The 18,168-nt window shown below is 46.0% G+C and overlaps 2 protein-coding genes across 10 annotated transcripts in view; one reads left to right on the forward strand and one right to left on the reverse strand.

Moving 5' to 3' along the window:
• The window catches only part of DAAM2 (dishevelled associated activator of morphogenesis 2), a 125,525-nt gene extending 110,975 nt beyond the window's left edge, over window positions 1–14,550 (forward strand). For 4 of the 5 annotated variants that reach the window (XM_034991251.1, XM_034991252.1, XM_034991253.1 and 1 more), the window contains 6 exons: window positions 7,284–7,452; window positions 7,612–7,719; window positions 8,663–8,723; window positions 9,874–10,005; window positions 11,059–11,229; window positions 11,452–14,550. In XM_034991251.1, the coding sequence (XP_034847142.1) occupies window positions 7,284–7,452; window positions 7,612–7,719; window positions 8,663–8,723; window positions 9,874–10,005; window positions 11,059–11,229; window positions 11,452–11,673 (863 nt within the window). In that variant the 3' untranslated portion in view covers window positions 11,674–14,550. The remainder of the gene's footprint in view (window positions 1–7,283; window positions 7,453–7,611; window positions 7,720–8,662; window positions 8,724–9,873; window positions 10,006–11,058; window positions 11,230–11,451) is intronic. The other variant, XM_034991254.1, reaches the window with a different exon arrangement.
• A 120-nt stretch (window positions 14,551–14,670) lies between these two features.
• MOCS1 (molybdenum cofactor synthesis 1) overlaps window positions 14,671–18,168 on the reverse strand; it is a 36,978-nt gene continuing 33,480 nt past the window's right edge. For 3 of the 5 annotated variants that reach the window (XM_034991256.1, XM_034991258.1, XM_034991257.1), the window contains one exon: window positions 14,671–16,713. In XM_034991256.1, coding sequence (XP_034847147.1) covers window positions 15,953–16,713 — 761 coding nt within the window. In that variant the 3' untranslated portion in view covers window positions 14,671–15,952. The other 2 variants (XM_034991261.1, XM_034991262.1) reach the window with 2 other exon arrangements.

The raw sequence follows: 18,168 nt of genomic DNA on the forward strand, positions 1-18,168 counted from the left end.
GTCTGTGTCTGGTTCTTGTTCATTCATTTTGTTTTTTATTTTTTATTTTTTATTTTTTTATTTTTATTTTTTAAGTCTTTTTTTTAATTTAAATTCAATGAGCTAACATATAGTACATCATCAGTTTTTGATATAATGTTCAATGATTCATTAGTTGCATATAACACCCAGTGCCCATCACATCATGTGCCCTCCTTAATGCCCATCACCCAGTTATCTCATCCCCCCACCTACCTCCCTTTCTGCAACCCCCAGTCATTTTGTTTTTTAGATTCCACATATAAGTAAAATCATATGGTGTTTGTCTTTCTCTGTCTGACTTATTTTACTTTAGCATTATACTCTCTAGATCCATCCATGTTGTCACAAATGGTTAAGATCGCATGCATTTTTATGGATGAATAATATTCCATTGTGTGTATCTTCTTTCTTTCTTGGTGTACTGAAAAATTTCCCCCAGCTTTATTGAGCTATGATTGACAAAAATTATATATATATATTTAAGGTGTACAAGTGTATATACTTAAGATTCACAATTATATATATTTAAGGCAGTGGCTTTTTATTTTTTTAATTCCAGTATAATTAACATACAGTGTTATATTCAGTTTTAGGTGTACACTATAGGGATTCAACAATTCTATACATTACTTGGTACTCATCACAATAAGTGTACTCTTAATCCCCTTCACCTGTTTCACCCATCCCCCCCCAACCTCCCCTCTGGAAACTACCAGTTTGTTCTTTATATTTATGAGTCTGTTTTCTAGTTTGTCTCTTTTTTTCTTTGTTAGTATGGTACTGGCACAGAAATAGACACATAGATCAATGGAACAGAATAGAGAGCCCACAATTATATGGTCAATTAATCTACAAGGGGGGCAAGAATATACAATGAGAAAAAAGTCTCTTCAACAAATGGTGCTGGAAAAACTAGACAGCTACATGCAAAAGAGTGAAACTGGACAACTTTCTTACATCATACACAAAAATAAACTCAAAATGGATTAAAGACCTAAATGTGAGACCTGAAACCATAAAAGTCCTAGAAGGAAACATAGACAGTAATGTCCTTTACATCAGCCTTAAGCAACATTTTTCTAGCTATGTCTCCTTTGGCAGGGGGAACAGCAAAAATAGACTATTGGGACTATACCAAAATAAAAAGCTTTTGCACAACTATATCTTCTTTATCCATTCATCTATTAGTAGACACTTAGGTTGCTTCTATATCTTATCTATTGTAAATAATGCTGCAGTACACATAGGGGTATAGATGTCTTTTTGAATTACTGTTTACATTTTCTTTGGGTAAATACTCAGTGGAATTACTGGATTATGTAGTATTTCTATTTTTAATTTTTGAGGAACCTCCATACTGTTTTCCACAGTGGCTATACCAATTTACATTCCCACCAACAGCGCACAAGAGTTCCTTTTTCTCCACATTCTCGACAACAGTTAATATTATCTTTTTGATTTTAGCCATTCTGACATGTGTAAGTGATATCTCATTGTGGTTTTGATTTGCATTTCCTTCATGATCAGTGATGTTGAGCAGATGTGTCTGTTGACCATCTATATGTCTTCTTTGGAGAAATGTCTATTCAGGTCTTCTGCCCATTTTTAAATTGGATTGTTTTTTGTTTTTTTAAAAGATTTTATTTATTTGACAGAGAGAGACACAGAGAGAGAGGGAACACAAGCAGGGGGAGCAGGAGAGGGAGAAGCAGGCTTCCTGCAGAGCAGGGAGCCCGATGCGGGGCTTGATCCCAGGACCCTGGAATCATGACCTGAGCCGAAGGCAGACGCTTAACGACTGAGCCGCCCAGGTGCCCCGAAATTGGATTGTTTTTTGATGTTGAGTTATATAAGTTCTTTATATATTTTGGATATTAACCCCTTATCAGATATAATTTGCTAATTTCTCCCATTTAGTAGGTTGCCTTGTTCTGTCGATGGTTTCTTTTGCTGTGCAAAAGATTTTTATTTTGGTGTAGTCCCAATAGTTTATTTTTGCCTTTTTCCCCTGCCTAAGGAGACATATCTAAGAAAATGTTGCTAAGGTCAAAGTCAAAGAGATTACTGCCCATGTTTTCTTCTAGTTTTGTGGTTTCACAAAATGTGGTATCACATTTAGGTCTTCAATCCATTTTGAGTTTATTTTTGTGTATGGTTTAAGAAAGTGGTCCAGTTTTGCTAGCACCATTTGTAATCTTTTCCCCATTGTAAATTCTTGCCTCCTTTGTCATAGATTGACCATATAATTGTGGGTTTATTTCTGGGCTCTCTATACTATTCTATTGACCTATGTGTCTATTTTTGTGCCAGTATCATACTGTTTTGATTACTACAGCTTTGTAGGATATCTTGAAATCTGCAGTTGTGATCCTTCCATTTATGTTCTTCTTTCTCAAGATTGTTTTGGCTACTTGGAGTCTTTTGTGGTTCCATACAAATTTTAGGGTTTTTTGTTCTAGTTCAGTGAAAAATGCGATTGGTACTTTGATAGGGATTGCACTGAATCTGTAGATTGTTTTGGGTATTATGGACATTTTAATAATATTAATTCTTCCAATCCACAAGTGTGGAATATCTTTCCATTTGTTTTATTTTCTATTTCTTTCATCAGTGTTTTATAGTTTTCAGAGTACAGGTCTTTTACCTCATTAGTTTATTCCCAGGTCTTTTTGGTACAATTGTAAATGGAATTATTTTCTTAATTTCTCTTTGGCTTCACCATTAGTGTATAGAAATGCAACCAATTTCTATGTATTAATTTTGAATCCTGCTACTTTACTGAATTCATTTATTCTAATAGATTTTTAGTAGAGTCTTTAGGGTTTTCTCTGTATAGTATCATGTCATCTACAAGTAGTGATAGTTTAACTTCTTCCTTATCAATTTGGATACCTCTTATTTCTTGTCTGATTGCTGTGGCTAGGACTTCCACTACTATGTTAAATAAAAGTGGTGAGAGTAGACATCTTTGTCTTATTCCTGATATTAAAGGAAAAGCTTTGTTTTTTACCATAGAATATGATGATAGTTATAGGTTTTTCATATATGATCATTATCATGTTGAGGCATGTTCCCTCTAAAACTACTTTGTTGAAAGTTTTTCTCATGAACAGATGTTGAATTTTTTCAAATGCTTTTTCTGCATCTACTGAAATGAACATATGGTTTTTATCCTTTATCTTGTTGATGTGATGTATCATGTTGATTTATAAATATTGAACCATCCTTGCATCCCTGGAATGAAACCCACTTGCTCGTGAATGGGTTTTTTTTTTTAATGTATTGTTGAATGCAGTTTGCTAATATTTTGTTGAGGATTTTTACATCTATGTTCATCAGGGATATTGACCTGTAGGTTTTGTTTGTTTGTTTGTTTGTTTGTTTTGTAGTGTCTTGTCTCCTTTTCATATCAGGGTAGTGGTGTCTTCATAGAATGTATTTGAAAGATTTCCTCCCTCTACTATTTTTTGAAAGAGCTTGAGAATAGGTATTAACCCTTCTTTAAATGGTTAGTAGAATTTACCTGTGAATCAGTCTGCTTCTGGACTTTTGTTTATTGGGGAGTTTTTGGATTACTTATTCAATTTTGTTACTAGTAATTGGTCTGTTCAGATTTTCTATTTCCTTCTAATTCAATTTTGGAAGATTATATGTTCTTAGGGCTCTGTCCATTTCTTTTAGGTTCAATTTGTTGGCATATAATTTTTCATAGTACTCTCATAATCCTTGGTATTTCTGTGGTGTCAGTTGTCACTTCTTTCATTTCTGATTTTAGTCATTTGTATCCTTTTTTCTTGATGAATAGGACTAAAGGCTTATCACTTCCGCCTGTCTTTTCAAAAAACCAGCTCTTGGTTTCATTGATCTTTTCCATTTTTTTTAAAAGGCTCTATTTCATTTATTTCTGCTCTTTTATTTCCTTCCTTCTATTCACCTTGGACTTTTTTTTTTTCTAGTTCTTTTAGGTATAAGGTTAGATTGAGATCTCTTTTATTTCAAGTAGACCTGTACTGCTATAAATTTCCCTTTTTGAACTGCTTTTGCTGAGTCCCAAAGATTTTGGATAATTGTGGTTTCATTTTCATTGTCTCCATGTATTTTTTGATTTCCTGTCATTTCTTATTGACCCATTGGCTGTTTAGTACATGTTGTTAGCTTCCATGTGTTTGTGTTTTTCCAGTTTTTTCTTGTGATTGATTTCTAGTTTCATACTATTGTGTTCAGAAAAGATGCATGATATAATTTCTATCTTGAATTTATTAAGACTGTTTTGTGGCCTAACATGTGATCTATCCTGGAAAATGTTCTATGTGCACTTGTAAAGTGTATTTTGTCATTTGGGGATGGAATGTTCTGTGTATACCTAAGTCCATCTGGTCTGATGTGTCACTGAGCAACACTATTTCCTTATTGATTTTTCTGCCTGGATTATCTATCCATTGATGTAAATGGGATGTTAAAGTCCCTGCTATTATTGTATTATTGCCAGTTTCTCCCTTTATGTCTGTTAATATTTGCTTTATGTATTTAAGTGCTCCAATGTTGGGTGCATAGATATTTACAATTGTTATATCCTCTTGTTGGATTGACCCCTTTATCATTATGTAATGCCCTTCTTTGTCTCTTATTGCAATCTTTGGTTTAAAATCATTTTGTGTAAGTATTGCTACCCTGGCTTTTTTTTCCTTCCATTTCATGGAATATCTTTTTTCTATCCTTTTACTTTTAGTCTGTATGTCTTTATGTCTGAATTGAATCTCTTATAGGCAGCATGTAGAGGAATTTTTTTTAATCCATCATGCCACTCTAGAACATTTAGACCATTTGCATTTAAAGTAATTATCAAAAGTTATATACTATTGTCATTTTGTTATGTTTTCTGGTTGTTTTTGTAGTTCTTCTCTGTTCCTTTCTTCTTCTCTTGCTCTCTTTCCTTGTGATTAGTGACTTCCTTTAGTGTTAATCTTGGTTTTATTTTTTTGTGTATCTATTACAGATTTTGCATTTGTGGCTACCATGAGGTTCATATATAACATTCTAAGTATATAGTAGTCTATATTAAGTTGATGGTCACTTAAGTTTGAACACATTCTAAAATAACTTTTTTACTTCCCCCCTCCACATTTTATGTATATGGTGTCATATTTTACATCTTTATATATATGCGTTTTTTTTGTTGTTGTTTTGTTTTTTTACTTCTAGTTATGGCCTTTTCTTTTCCACTTAAAGAAGTCCCTTTAATATTTCTTGTAAGGATGGTTTACTGGTAGTGAACACCTTTAATTTTTGTTTGCCTGGGAAACTCTTTTCTCTCTCCTTCGATCCTGAATGATAATCTTGTTGGGTAAAGTATTCTTGGTTATAGATTTTTCCCTTTAAGCTCTTTGAATATATCCTGCCACTCCCTTCTGGCCTGCAAAGTTGCTGCTGAAAAATCAGCTGACAGTCTTATGGGGGTTTCCTTTGTATGTAACTTTCCTTCTGTCTTGCTGTTTTTAAAATTCTCTCTTTAATCTTTGATATTTTAGTTATTGCATGTCATAGTATAGACCTCCTTGGGTTCATATTATTTGGAACTCTCTGTGCTTCCTGAACCTAGATGTCTGTTTCCTTCCCCAGGTTAAGAAAGTTTCAGCTATTATTTCTTCAAGTAAGTTTTCTGCCCCCTTTTCTCTTTTTCTGGGACCCCTATAATGTGAATGTTTATTCACTTGATGTTGTCCAAGAGATCACTTAACTTGTCCTCATTTAAAACCCTTTTCTTTTTGCTGTTCAGCTTGGTTGTTTTCTATTACCCTGTCTTCTAGATTGCTGATCTCTTCTTCTTCATCTGCTAATCTGTTGATTCCCTCTAGTATATTTTTCATTTATGTTCTTTAACTCAACTTTTTTTTTCATATCTTCTCTTTGTTAAACTCTTTATCAGGCATATTGCTTATCTCCATTTCATTTTGTTCTTTTTTTGAGGTTTTGTTTTGTTTGGAGCATATTCTTCTATCTCCCCATTTTGCTTGACTTTCAGTCTTTATTTCTATGAATAGGCAGAACAGCTACTTCTCTAAAATTTGAAGGAATGGTCTTGTGTATGGTCATCCCCTGTGTAGGCTATGTGTGTCTGTGTGTCTGGTGACTTTGGCTGGCTGGAGCTGTGGCTGGTGTGGGCTGGAGTCACCCTGGTGGGATGGCTGCAGGCCAGGGTGGTCATGGGGCTCTCTGCACAGAGAGTGTCCTGGAAGGACAGCTGAGGCTGAGGTGGGTACAAGCTGGGAGGTCCTGGGGATCTCCACATTACAGCTTTTTTTTTTTTTTTACAATTATTTACTTTTAACTGTTTTTGAAGATTTCTGCAAACTTTTGGTTAGATGGTTCTCATTTTAGACCCATAGCAACATCTTATGGAATGTTCAATTTGGCATAAGCTGAAAATCATGGGATGGTTTGGTATTCCTATCACCACTCTTAATAATCGAAAAGCATATTCCATAACTAGTAGCCAAAATTTCAGTGAAGGATTTGTATCCCAATTTTGTGCATCTGCCATAAGTGCATAATACCTGAAGATGGGCTAGAGCATCCAAACTGGAATGAAATACTGAAGTTTCAGTTACTGTTAACCTTAGTTTGTATTTCTAGCAAATGTATCATTTAAGGCATTGGGGAGAAATTGTTAAAATGCCTAAAAGTTGGGAAAAAAACTTAAATGACATTCAACAAGATTTCAAGTAAACTATTAAATCAAAGATACCATCAACTACAAGGCATACCATTATATTATAGAACAAAAATATGGGAATATTATATTGGTGACATGTTATAATTTGACAGGTATTTTCTTTCAAAAAAAAAATAAGACAGCATTTCAAAAGAGGCAGAAACAGTCCCATAATATGTAAAATGCTGAAATTTAAAATTTTAATCACTAAGTTTAAAAAAGTAAAAGTATTATATTCTTGTGTATATCCATAGAAAGAATTATTAATAACCTTTGGATATATGCAAGAAAAGATATTCTTTAAATATATTAAGAAGAATTGGCACATTCTGAGAATGGGCTATTTGTTGAATTGGCTTTCGGCAAATTTACCTGCTTCCCTTGGAAGTGGGCAGGTACAGAGTAAATCAATCTGTTGAGGTGTGGGTATCGTCTCTGCCCCTCTGAGAGTTGAAGACTGGACTTCGTGGTGGCATCATCCTGGCATTCAAGGGGACCAGCTGCCCTGGCCCAGTCTCTGCAGGGCTCTGATCTGCCCCTCCTCTCCTAGCTATCCTGCTGGCCTCCCGGGAGCTGATCCGCAGCAAGCGTTTAAGGCAGATGCTTGAGGTCATCCTGGCCATTGGCAACTTCATGAACAAAGGGCAGCGTGGGGGTGCCTATGGGTTCCGGGTGGCCAGCCTCAACAAGATTGCAGATACCAAGTCCAGCATTGACAGGTGGGATCTTGTCTGCTTCCTTATCTTCCATCTCACCCCACCCTGGCCTCTCCCTTCCTCCTCCCATTTCCAACCCTAACTCCTTGCCTTTTCCCCCTGACCCCTCCCCCTAGTTTCTTCCTGGCCTTCATTCCTTTACCCCTGACCTTTCATCCACAGAAACATCTCTCTGCTCCATTACCTGATCATGATCCTGGAGAAGCACTTCCCTGACATCCTAAACATGCCCTCAGAGCTACAGCATCTTCCAGAAGCTGCCAAAGTCAAGTGAGGGGCCCTTCCAAGTCTTCTTTCTCCCTGTGATCACAGCACTCTTGTCTAAATTTCCTTTCATTGCTACTGTGGGATGACTAGGAATGGGCAGTGTCTCAGGGTCTGCTTTTAGGAGAACCAAATGAAGACTGGCTACTTGCTCTCAAATCCTTATTTCAGACATGCTCCTAGGAAACACAGTGGGGAAGTGAACCAGGGGTGGGAAGAATACTAATAACGGAAGTATTATTAAGCCAGCTACCCCTGGGACATCCCTCCAGGGAAGTCTGTGAGACCGCTTAGGACACTTATTCAACTTATCCCATCTGAGAGGTGAGGGAGCTAGGATATCATACCCCATCTCCTGTCAGTCATGGGCTGAGTGTCTCTGGGCAGGGCATGACTCTGGACATAGGTACAGGCAGAGGGAGCTCTGGGATCCAGAGAAAGTGCTCGCATCATTGGAAGTCAGGATTGTACACTACAATGGATGGTCCAAGGAGATATGGATGTGGCACAAATGATATCCGCTACAGGCAAGAAGTCAGACCCCAACAGCCACAGGCTGATAGAAGCATCTCCAACAGAAGCAGAAATGCAGTGGAAAATGGTTAATATGCAACAAGTGCTTAGTGCATGTTAGAGTTTTAAGTATTACCTGCTGGTATCAAAAAGAATTAAAAGAGTTTTAAGTATTACCTGCTGGTATCAAAAAGAATTCAAGTCAGAAGCCATGTGTTAGAAACCTAATATTCAACGTAACATTTCTAATCTGGAAGGATCTTCAGAATATAAGTTTTACCCCTGTTATTTTATAGAAGCACAGACAGAGCACAGAGGGGAGGTGATTTAGCAGGGCTGGAGCATGGGTCTACTGACTCCAAAGTCATTGCGCTTGGCACTGCCATCTGCCTGAACCACCCTCAGCAATTCTCCCTTCCTGTGTGTCTTCCCACAGCCTGGCAGAGCTGGAGAAGGAGGTGGGCAACCTCAGGAGGGGCCTCAGAGCAGTTGAGGTGGTGAGTACATCATCTATGCCTGCCTGGGTTTGAGGGGGTGCTGCCTGTGTCTGTGCTGAAGGCCATACCCTGTGCCAGTTATTCTAGCACCCCAGACAGGAACTTTGGGACACAGAAATGCATCAGACAGGGTCTGCCATCTGGAGGCCTACTATCTGGGGGTCTGTCATTTGACCAAGTGATAGGCAGCAACAGAGCTAGCCCATAGGAAAGGATGACTGGATTATTTAGGGCTTAAATTTAGACTCTCAATGAGCGGACATCTGAGACGAGCGAGGTTACTGTCCAGCATGTGTATTGGGCACTAGAGGAGAATGAACCATAAATTGGCCCCATGCTTAAGTCTAATTCAAGTGGATAGGAAAGAGTAGCTACATCTCTTGGAAGCCAATTAGGCACAGGTAGCACATAGTGTGTGACACTGGGCACAGCTATCCCCAGAAATTCCTGCCTTATGTCTCTTCTCCCTGGGTCAGTAGAGGATCTGGGGGCTGCACCCAGGTGTCTAGTCATCACCATTCCTCCTCTGATGGCTTCTCAGATGATATGGTCTCTGGCCCTAGGCTAGCCTAGTCCCATATGGCAATGGCCCCAATCCTTTGTCATCCACCTTTAGGAACTCGAGACCCTTCCCATCTTCACTGGGGGAAGGGGGTGGTAGGCAGGTAAGGGGAGAATGAGTTAGAGAATGAAGGTAAATATGAGGAAGAACTTTCCATTGCCACTGTGGTGGTGGAGGGGGCAATTTCCAATTTATAGCCCTTTAAAGTGCTACTCAAAGCATGGCCCATGACCAGCAGCATCCGTATCAGCTAGGAGATTTAGAAATGCATCTCACACTTGATTCTGCACATGCATCACCTACAGGTCTTGTTGAAATGCAGATTCCCTAGGTCTGCGCTAGAGCCTGAGTGTCTGTATTTCTTCAGATGTCCCAGGTGATGCTGTTGCTGGTCCCAGACCACACTGGGAGGCAAGCATCTGGAGAAAGAAAGATGGCAGTGGTGCATGAGGGATGTCTCACACAATTCTGAGGGTGGCAAAGATTGTGAGAGCTTAGGCAGGGAAGGGTGGGAGATGTGGTGACCCTCAGAATTCCTGACTTTTATGCTGGCACCCATCTAACCAGCATATCACTCTCCCTCCTCAGGAGCTGGAATATCAGAAGCACCAGGCACGTGAACCGAATGACAAGTTTGTCCCAGTCATGAGTGACTTCATCACTGTCTCCAGCTTTAGCTTCTCAGAGCTGGAAGACCAACTGAATGAGGCCAGGGACAAGGTAAGTGTGGCCCAAGCTCCCAGTCTGACCCCCATCCTAACCTCTCCCCCCTCAACTTTTTACGTAGACACAGCTCCTTCACCCATTCCTACCCCAGATGGCCCAGAGGGACAAACCCAGAGTCACAGAGCTTTGAGGAAAAATAATTTCCTCACTCCCTTAAGAAAAGCAATAGCAAATCTGTTGCAAAGATCATAAGCCATTCACCAGGTGTAGGTACCATGTGGTATTTTACATTATTTACCGCATGACCTACCTTAAATAACCTTAAAAGGTTATTACCCCATTGTACAAGTATGTACACTGAGATATAGAGAGGTTAAGAAACTTGCCCAAGGTTTCCCAGATGTGATGGACAGAGCTGGGTTAGAATCCTGACTCCAGAGCTCAGCTTTGGTCACAGTTGCTGTTGCCTCTTCCTGGCTTTCCAACATCCTCATGGACCCCATTGGTAGGGGTCCTCATTCAGGAGGTCTGGGGTAAGCCTGAGATGCCCACGCTGGTCCAGGCACACTCTGGGTTGAATTAGAGATGGTAGCTGTCAATAAATGTCAGAACAGTGCCTGACACACACAATTAGAGCTAATGTTTTACATCTATTAACTCACCTCACCCTCACAACACTATGAGGTAGAAGCTATTGTCCCCATTTTACAGCTGAGGAAACTGAGGCACAGAGGAGTTAAATTAGCCCAATAACTATATGATCGCTGGGTCCTCTTGAGTTTGTGACCTTAGGAAGTACTTCCCAAGGTCTGCAACTCCTGATCCCATACCTACACCATAACAGACCCAATGGTAGCTTTGGGCAGCCTCTGTCAGCCAGCTTGAATTCCCAACCTCCCCTTGGTGTCACCCTCAAGCTTTTCCTTCAGCCTTGTCCCTGCCCTGATGATAGCAGGTGTCTCCCCCTCTCCAGCCCTGCTCCCCGCTGTCAAAGGTCCCCGGCCTTGGACTGGGCTCTGTGCTGACTGGAACCCAACTCACCACATGGGCTGAGCCACCATGCTTTGGGGCGGGGGCAGACTCTCACCACCCCTTTCCCCCTAACAGTTCTCCAAGGCCCTGATGCACTTTGGGGAGCAGGACAGCAAGATGCAACCAGACGAATTCTTTGGAATCTTTGACACCTTCCTGCAGGCCTTCTTGGAGGCCCGGCAGGACCTGGAGGCCATGAGGAAGAGGAAAGAAGAGGAGGAACGGCGGGCACGCATGGAAACCATGGTGAGAGGGCTGGGCTGAGTGGGGTGCTACTGGGGGAGAGCAGGAGGCAGCAGGGAGATACAGGGTATCTCAGCAAGCAGGAAAGTGGGGCCAGCTGGTCAACACAGGCCTCAGGGTGCACAGGTTGGAGTTTGTGCCTGCTGGGAGGCCATTCGTTTGACAGCTGGACTGTGGGTGGCTGCTCTGGCCTCAGCCCACCTCTCACTCTTCCTCCTCCTGCAGCTGAAGGAGCAGAGGGAGCGGGAGCGGTGGCAGCGGCAGCGGAAGGCCCACGCGGGCAGCGCGCTGGAGGAAGGCGGCGAGTTCGACGACCTGGTGTCAGCGCTGCGCTCGGGTGAAGTGTTTGACAAGGACTTAAGCAAGCTGAAGCGCAGCCGCAAGCGGTCGGGGAGCCAGGCCTTGGAAGTCACCCGGGAGCGGGCAATAAGCAGGCTAAATTATTGACCTGGGGACTGGCCACAGCAGGAGGCAGGAGACGGGGGTGGGCTGAGGGGCTGAGCGGAGGTGGCCGTGATCCTTAGACAATTTGGTGCTCAGTTGCAACGGGCCCTGGGCTGGGCCCTGGGGTGGGGGCAGTGCGTGGCAGGACCAGGGGTCCCCGCACTTACCTGGAAGGGCTCCTCACATCTCCTGTTCCGTTATTCTTTCTGCATCCAAGGCGGACTTAGACATCCCTGGCAGGCCCTGCTGAAGGAGCCCTGCCCCCCGCCACCCCACCCCCACCCCAGCAAGGGCACATACGTGTTGGCACACAACTGTTCCAGATCTGGATTGGACAGGTCCACGGGCCTTGTCTGGATTCATGTGCAGTAGGGAGTTCATGGTGGGGTGGGCCCCCTGAGAACCAGGGTGAGAGAATGCAGGCCCCCATCCCTCAAGAGGAGGCTTAATGGAACATGGATCTGGGGGCAAACTTTCCTCTTGGATGGAAAAGGAAGAGGCATTAGATAGTCTAGCTAGATAGGTTTCAAAAAAGTGCTGGGAAGACGATACAGGGACCAAGTCACCAGGACACAGAGTAGCAGTGCCTGTTTCCTACATCACAAGTCCTTTGGCCCCTCTTTCGCATGTCTTAAGTCTCTCCCTTCCTTCCCTACCGCCATCTCCCTCCTATCTACTAATCCTGAATCTCAGAACGCTCACCTTTGGGTTCCCACAACTATGGCTCATGAGCAGGTACTTGATGAATCTGGTAAGGGGTTCAAGAAAGACCCCGATCATCACCATACCTCGTGCCTTGGGCCTAGGGACCCTGGAACAAAGCTCTCCTCACACATCCTCTGTACAACCCAACCAGTCTTGAAGCGAGACAGTGACCACACCTGTTGGCTGGGAATTCTGATAGCCCCTCACTAGAGGGCAGCACTTGAATGCCTAGCTCCACTCTGGTGCTCCCTGATCTACCACTTCCTGTTCATCAGACCCCAAACTCTTTCTCTAAGGTCTGTCTCAGGGCAGAAGCCACGGGGACCTCCCCCTCTGTCCAGCCTGCGGAAGACCGCTTCAAACCACGTGGACCTGGCTAAGGCTGGCCCTGGGGTGTCCTGAGATGGTCCGAAGGGCCAGAGCTGCCCTCTGCATTTACATGTGATCGCTGAGGCATTCAAACTGGGGGCCAGAGCAGGCAGGGGAAGCTAGGGAGATGGGATATGGAGGAGAGGCAGTTTCCCGGGGGGTGCACTGCCTGAAGGAACCAAGGGCAGAAGGCTGGGTACCAGAGATGGGATGGGGGCTGGGACCCACCTCTCAATTCAGTTCTTCAGTCGGACTTCCCAGGGGTCCATTCTGGTCCTCCCATCCACTCCCACCTTCCATTCTGTCCATCTTGAGCTGTCCTTGGTTGGGGGTGGGGTGGGGAACAATGGCTGTGTCTAAACAAAACTTCTATCTTCTGAAAGAAGGAAAGGTCAACTCCATCAAGGTTTGTCTTTTCAATCCATTTCTTTGCCCTAGAGTTGACCTATTATCCTTAGAGTCCGGCCTGCCTGACTCTCCATCAACCAGCTCCTTGCCATTCTATCTCCCCGGCCCTTCTGTTTCTCACCTTCCAACCTACTCCTCCAGCTCAGGGTTATTGCCAGTGGCCACACTGGTGGACTAGGCCCACTCCTCAGCTGCTTATCATCTTTTCCCTACATCAGACTCCTAGGGTAGGGCCAGAGTAGCTGCAGGGGCAGCAGGGCGGGGGGCATAGTGTTGGTGAGCCCAGCATGTGTTGGTTTGAAGCGGGGAGGGATGTGAGCAAATGCAAGCCTGGCCAGGCTAGAGGGGAAGAGGCCAGGCTAGAGGGGAAGAGGCCATCCTGGAGTCCAGGTGAATGCAAGATGAAGGCTTTGAGGAAGAACAGCTGCAGAGGGCTCTGTTATACCCATCTGTCTACCCAGCAGCGCGCCCCCCCCCCCCCACCAGAAGCTGGCATTGGGATGATGGAAAGGTCATGGGTGGGGTCTCTGAAGGTCCTCTCCCAAACTGGCTGGGCTGAGGTCAACCTCCCCTGCAGGGGACAGGGGCGGGCTCTGCTTCTATCACCAGCATGTTCAAACTGTGGCATTCCCACTCGCCATGGAAGACTGGATACGTACCAGGAAAGACAAGGAATATAGAAGTCGTTCAAGACATTCTGGATCCACAAAAAAGCACACTTTGGTTTACCTGTTTACAGAGGACACATACCTTGTTCCAGGGCTCAGGCTTCTCACCCTGAAAGATTTTTTTCCTTCTCTATTTATTATTTTCTATCTCTGGCCAGTAGAATAGCCAGATCTACAACAGTGCCTTGGACCATGCACCATCACAGTTGCCTCAGCAAGGGGCTGGGGCCCCGTGGAGATGGTGGAGGAGTTGGTCCTGGATATGCTAAATGTTTACGCCTATTTGTTCCTTAGTCTTTCCTCAGTGTCCTTCTCACCCCTCCTGCTCCCTTCAGGTAAATTCCTCCAGCTGTCTAATTTTGTGTCCAATGTAAAATTCAGTTAACCTAATCCAACCTGTCCCCTTCTCAGCAGCAGCACCCACACCTCCTTCCCGGTGAGGGAAGACAGGTGTGTTTGGGGCAGCAGGAGGAAAAACAATTCTCCAGGTCGAGAGGGAAGGGTCTGGTCCAGGCTCTCCCCACCCCCATCCCATCTTTACCAACTGGGGTGCCATTTTCCTCCAGCCTTTACCAGGGATGCCTCCATGCCCTGGCTGCTTTCACCAAGCTGTCTCAGACGACAAGTGAGGCTAATGTACAAAATCTGCAGCGTCCTTTTTACCTGCACCATTTTTATAAGAATATATTGTAATACTAAAAAAATATTAAATCCATACCATCCCCATCCAGCCTGCCTTGAAACCTGTGCTTTCTTCCCGTGTGGGGACGTGAGGTGTGCTCGGGAGCAGTCACGGGGGCAGGGGGGGAGGGTTAGAGCCAGCTCATGTCTACTCTGAGAACACCAGTCGTTTACATTTTCAAAAGTTTTGCCAGCCGGTTCACATTGTACGGGTAGTGTGAAATCGGCCACGGAATTTGGCCTTTTCTTTCCCCAAGAGCTGGTTGTCAAACATTCGCCAGCACCCGTGGGTGTAGGGCAGAGGGAAGCAGGCAGGCAGGGGGTGCCACTGAGGATAGACTCGAAGATGCCTACCCACACAGGCGAACCCAGCCAACCAGTCCAGTGTCTGGGGATGTGCAGACCAGGAACCTCTAAGTAAGTGCACCCCCTTGAGCTTTGGACACCCCCACTGGACACTTCCTGCAGGCGGTGCATCTCTAGGCCTCCCACTTCACTCCTACCTTCTCCCAAGGGAAGACGGGGGATCTACAGAGCATGTGCCCCTTTGGCTTTTATAGCACCCTTCCTGCTCCTCTTTCCCGGGGGGGGGGGGCGGGGGGGAGGGCAGGGGCATGACTTCATGGCAGCTCAGTGCCCTCCGCACAGAGAGTCCGCATTCTTGCATCTCCAAAGCTGACATCGTGGCTTTATTTTGTGCACTGTGAGGGTGAAGGCCATCTTCAGCTCTCTTCTTTCCCGGATATGTCCCAGAATAAAGGGGTGTGGGCAGTGGGTGGAACAGCAGTGCGCAGGGCCAGGCGTGGGGTGTGTGCCTGGGGCAGGAGTCCTCAGGGCTGCTGCCTGTTGTATATCCCGTTCAAGCAGAAGGGGCTGGGAAAGGGAGCTGCTAGCCGGACGAGTGCAATGGTGAAGCCAAGACCCTGCAAGTTCAAGGGGGCCTAGATGCAGGCAAAATGAGGCAGGAACTGGCCCCTTCAGAGGGTTGGTAGGGGTGCAGCTCCCCAAACTCGGGAAGGCAAAACTGCTTTAGAGAAGTAGTAGAACATTCTTAATGCAAACCATGCCCTTCCCTCCTCAAAGTGGGTTCCCTCTGCTTCATGAGCCCTATGCTCCCCCCACGGAAGGAGAAGAGGAAACCCAAAATGAGGAGTGGAAGTTATAGATCGGGCTGTCTGAAACTGCATGGGTTCTCTGGGGGCTATTTCAGGCAATGTGATTTCTCGGCTCTCCAGCGCTGCTCGCGGCGACCCCCGCCCCGCCCCCACGACCGGAGTGTCCAGGAAGGCTGACAGGAGACCGTGCAGCTCACTAGAGATGGTGTAGCGGTAAAGGGGTGGGCTGATCTCGGGCTCCTGCTGGTGGAGGTAAACAGGGACAGGGTTACAGGAACTTGCCGGAACTGCATCCCATCTTGACCTGGCTGGGCCGGGGGATGAGGGGCAAGAACTCTAAGTCCGCTGGAAGTCCCCCCGCTGACCCCCGGTCTTGCTCAGGAGCTTGATCTCCCCCAACACGATGTCTCTGCTGACAGCCTTGCACATGTCGTACACAGTGAGGGCAGCCACGGCAGCAGCGGTCAGGGCTTCCATCTCCACCCCGGTGGGGCCCCGAGCCCGGCAGGACACCCGGATCCCCACCGCATGGCGTGTGCCGTCCAGCTCCAGCCCTACCTGCACGTGGCTCAGGGCCACGTGGTGGCACAGAGGAATCAGCTGGCTGGTCAGCTTGGCCGCCTGGACTCCGGCCAGCTGGGCCACCGCCAGGGCATCACCCTTCTTGAGCTGGTTCTCCTGGATGAGCTTGAAGGCCATGGGCCCCAGGAGGACCACGGCTGAGGCCACAGCCACCCGCTCCGTGTCTGGCTTCCCGCCCACATCTACCATAGCTGCCCGTCCTGCTGTGTCCACATGGGTTAGTTGGTCCGAGGTTGGCAGGGGTCCTGAGGGGGTGCCAGGAGCCCGGGACACTGCACTAAGGCACTTTGGGTTGGCATCTGAGTTGAGGTGGGAACTGCAGTGTCTTTGAGGGCAGACGGACCCCAGCAGCCGCTGGGCAAGGAGAGGGGCCTGGGGGACCCAGCCTCCTTTCCACAAAATCATCATCTGGTTGGAGAAACTCCCTCTGTGTCTTAAACCCTGAACACGAAAGGGGTCCTGGGAGGAAATGCTTGGAGTGGCTGGTGGGGAATCTTGGAGCATCAAAAGTAACTCTGGAAAGCAAGAAGGAAAGAGAAGAAAGGCTAAGCCCCAAAAGGAAGTGTTTTCCCCCACCTCTTCTCCCACCTTTTCCCTGCCCACCTCGAGTTCTTGCTTCCACACTGGGGAGAGAGGGATGAAGAGCAAAGAGCACAGTGAGAAGAGAGAAAGCGGGAGGTATGCAGACAGAGGGTCCCAGAATACAGGTCTGCAGCCCCTCACGGCAGGCGCTGCGCAGGGCACAGCCCCACCAGTATCTCTGGGCCCGCGGGAGTGGAGGGGGGCACCCCTGCGCTCTCCTCCACACCAACTTCCTTGTCGCCGAAGTTCCCTTCAGAAACACCTAAGGTCCAAAGACTGCAGCCCAATCACATGACCTTTCCCTGTCCCTGCCTTTTTCTGGAAGCTACAGTGAGGTCTCAGCCTGAACTACCAACCACAGTTACTCTCTCCTCTTCACATTCTCTATGAAGAGTTAACAGTAATTATCGAATTTACAGAGAAGATAGTAAGGGAAATATTGTGTCTATTTCAACAATGTCTCTGAAGCCCCCTCAAGGACATCAGAAGTACCCACGAGTGACAGGCTGATCCAAATGGTGCCAAGGGCCTTGGGAGCCTTGCAGGCTCTTGTTACCCAAAGGGTGGTCTGTTGCAGAGCCCCAGTCCCAAACCCGACTCTGAAATGACAAGATCCCCAAGCGATTCATGTGCACATGAAAGTCGGGAGACCCTGTTCTAGGCAACTCCTGGTTTTACAGAAACCAGACCAGCTTGTTACCCTGTGTCCTTGAGAGGAATAATATACCTTATGAAGCAAATAGGTCTCCCAATATCCAGCTTCCCAGCTCTGGGCACCCCCCTGGCCAATGTCAGAGGTACAACCTCACTCCCAGGGTGGCCACAAAGGCATGCCCCACTCCTTGCCATCAAGGTGTGTCAGCATGGGTCGAGGCCCATCCGTAGGACTATGATGCTGGAAGTGAGGGAAGAAGAGAGATGGTCAAGTTTTCTTCCCAAGGGAGGGCTTCGGTGAGCTGCCTTACCCTCTTTGGGAAGCTGGTATGGGAGGTAGTCCTTGGGTTGTCTCTGGCCCACACCAGCCTGCCTTCCTCTGGGCCCCTGCACTCACTTGGTTCCAACCCCTGGAGAAGCGAATCCCTTCCCCTAGTTTTTCTCACTGCTTTCTCTTGCCTGCTGGTACAATTCAGAAGCCCAGATCTGGCTGTGGCCAAGGCCTCCCCTGCTCTCGTCTGGGCATTTTGGCAGACGGGTAGCAGCATCTGTAAAGCTCCTGATGGGCCAGCCAGTTCCCCAGAGAACACATGGGACTTTATGCATATAAGGTCCCAGGAGTTAAGGAACTAGGCAGTTGAGATCCTGGCTGCCTCCTCCCTGAAAAGATCAGGAATATTCTTAGCTGGCTGCCCCAAGCTCTGCCCAGCTCCTGTAATGGTATCTAGGCTGGG

The sequence above is a fragment of the Mirounga leonina genome, unplaced genomic scaffold, assembly GCF_011800145.1.
Source record: "Mirounga leonina isolate KUSES-001 unplaced genomic scaffold, KU_Mleo_1.0 Mir_53, whole genome shotgun sequence".
Classification (NCBI taxonomy): Eukaryota; Metazoa; Chordata; class Mammalia; order Carnivora; family Phocidae; genus Mirounga; species Mirounga leonina.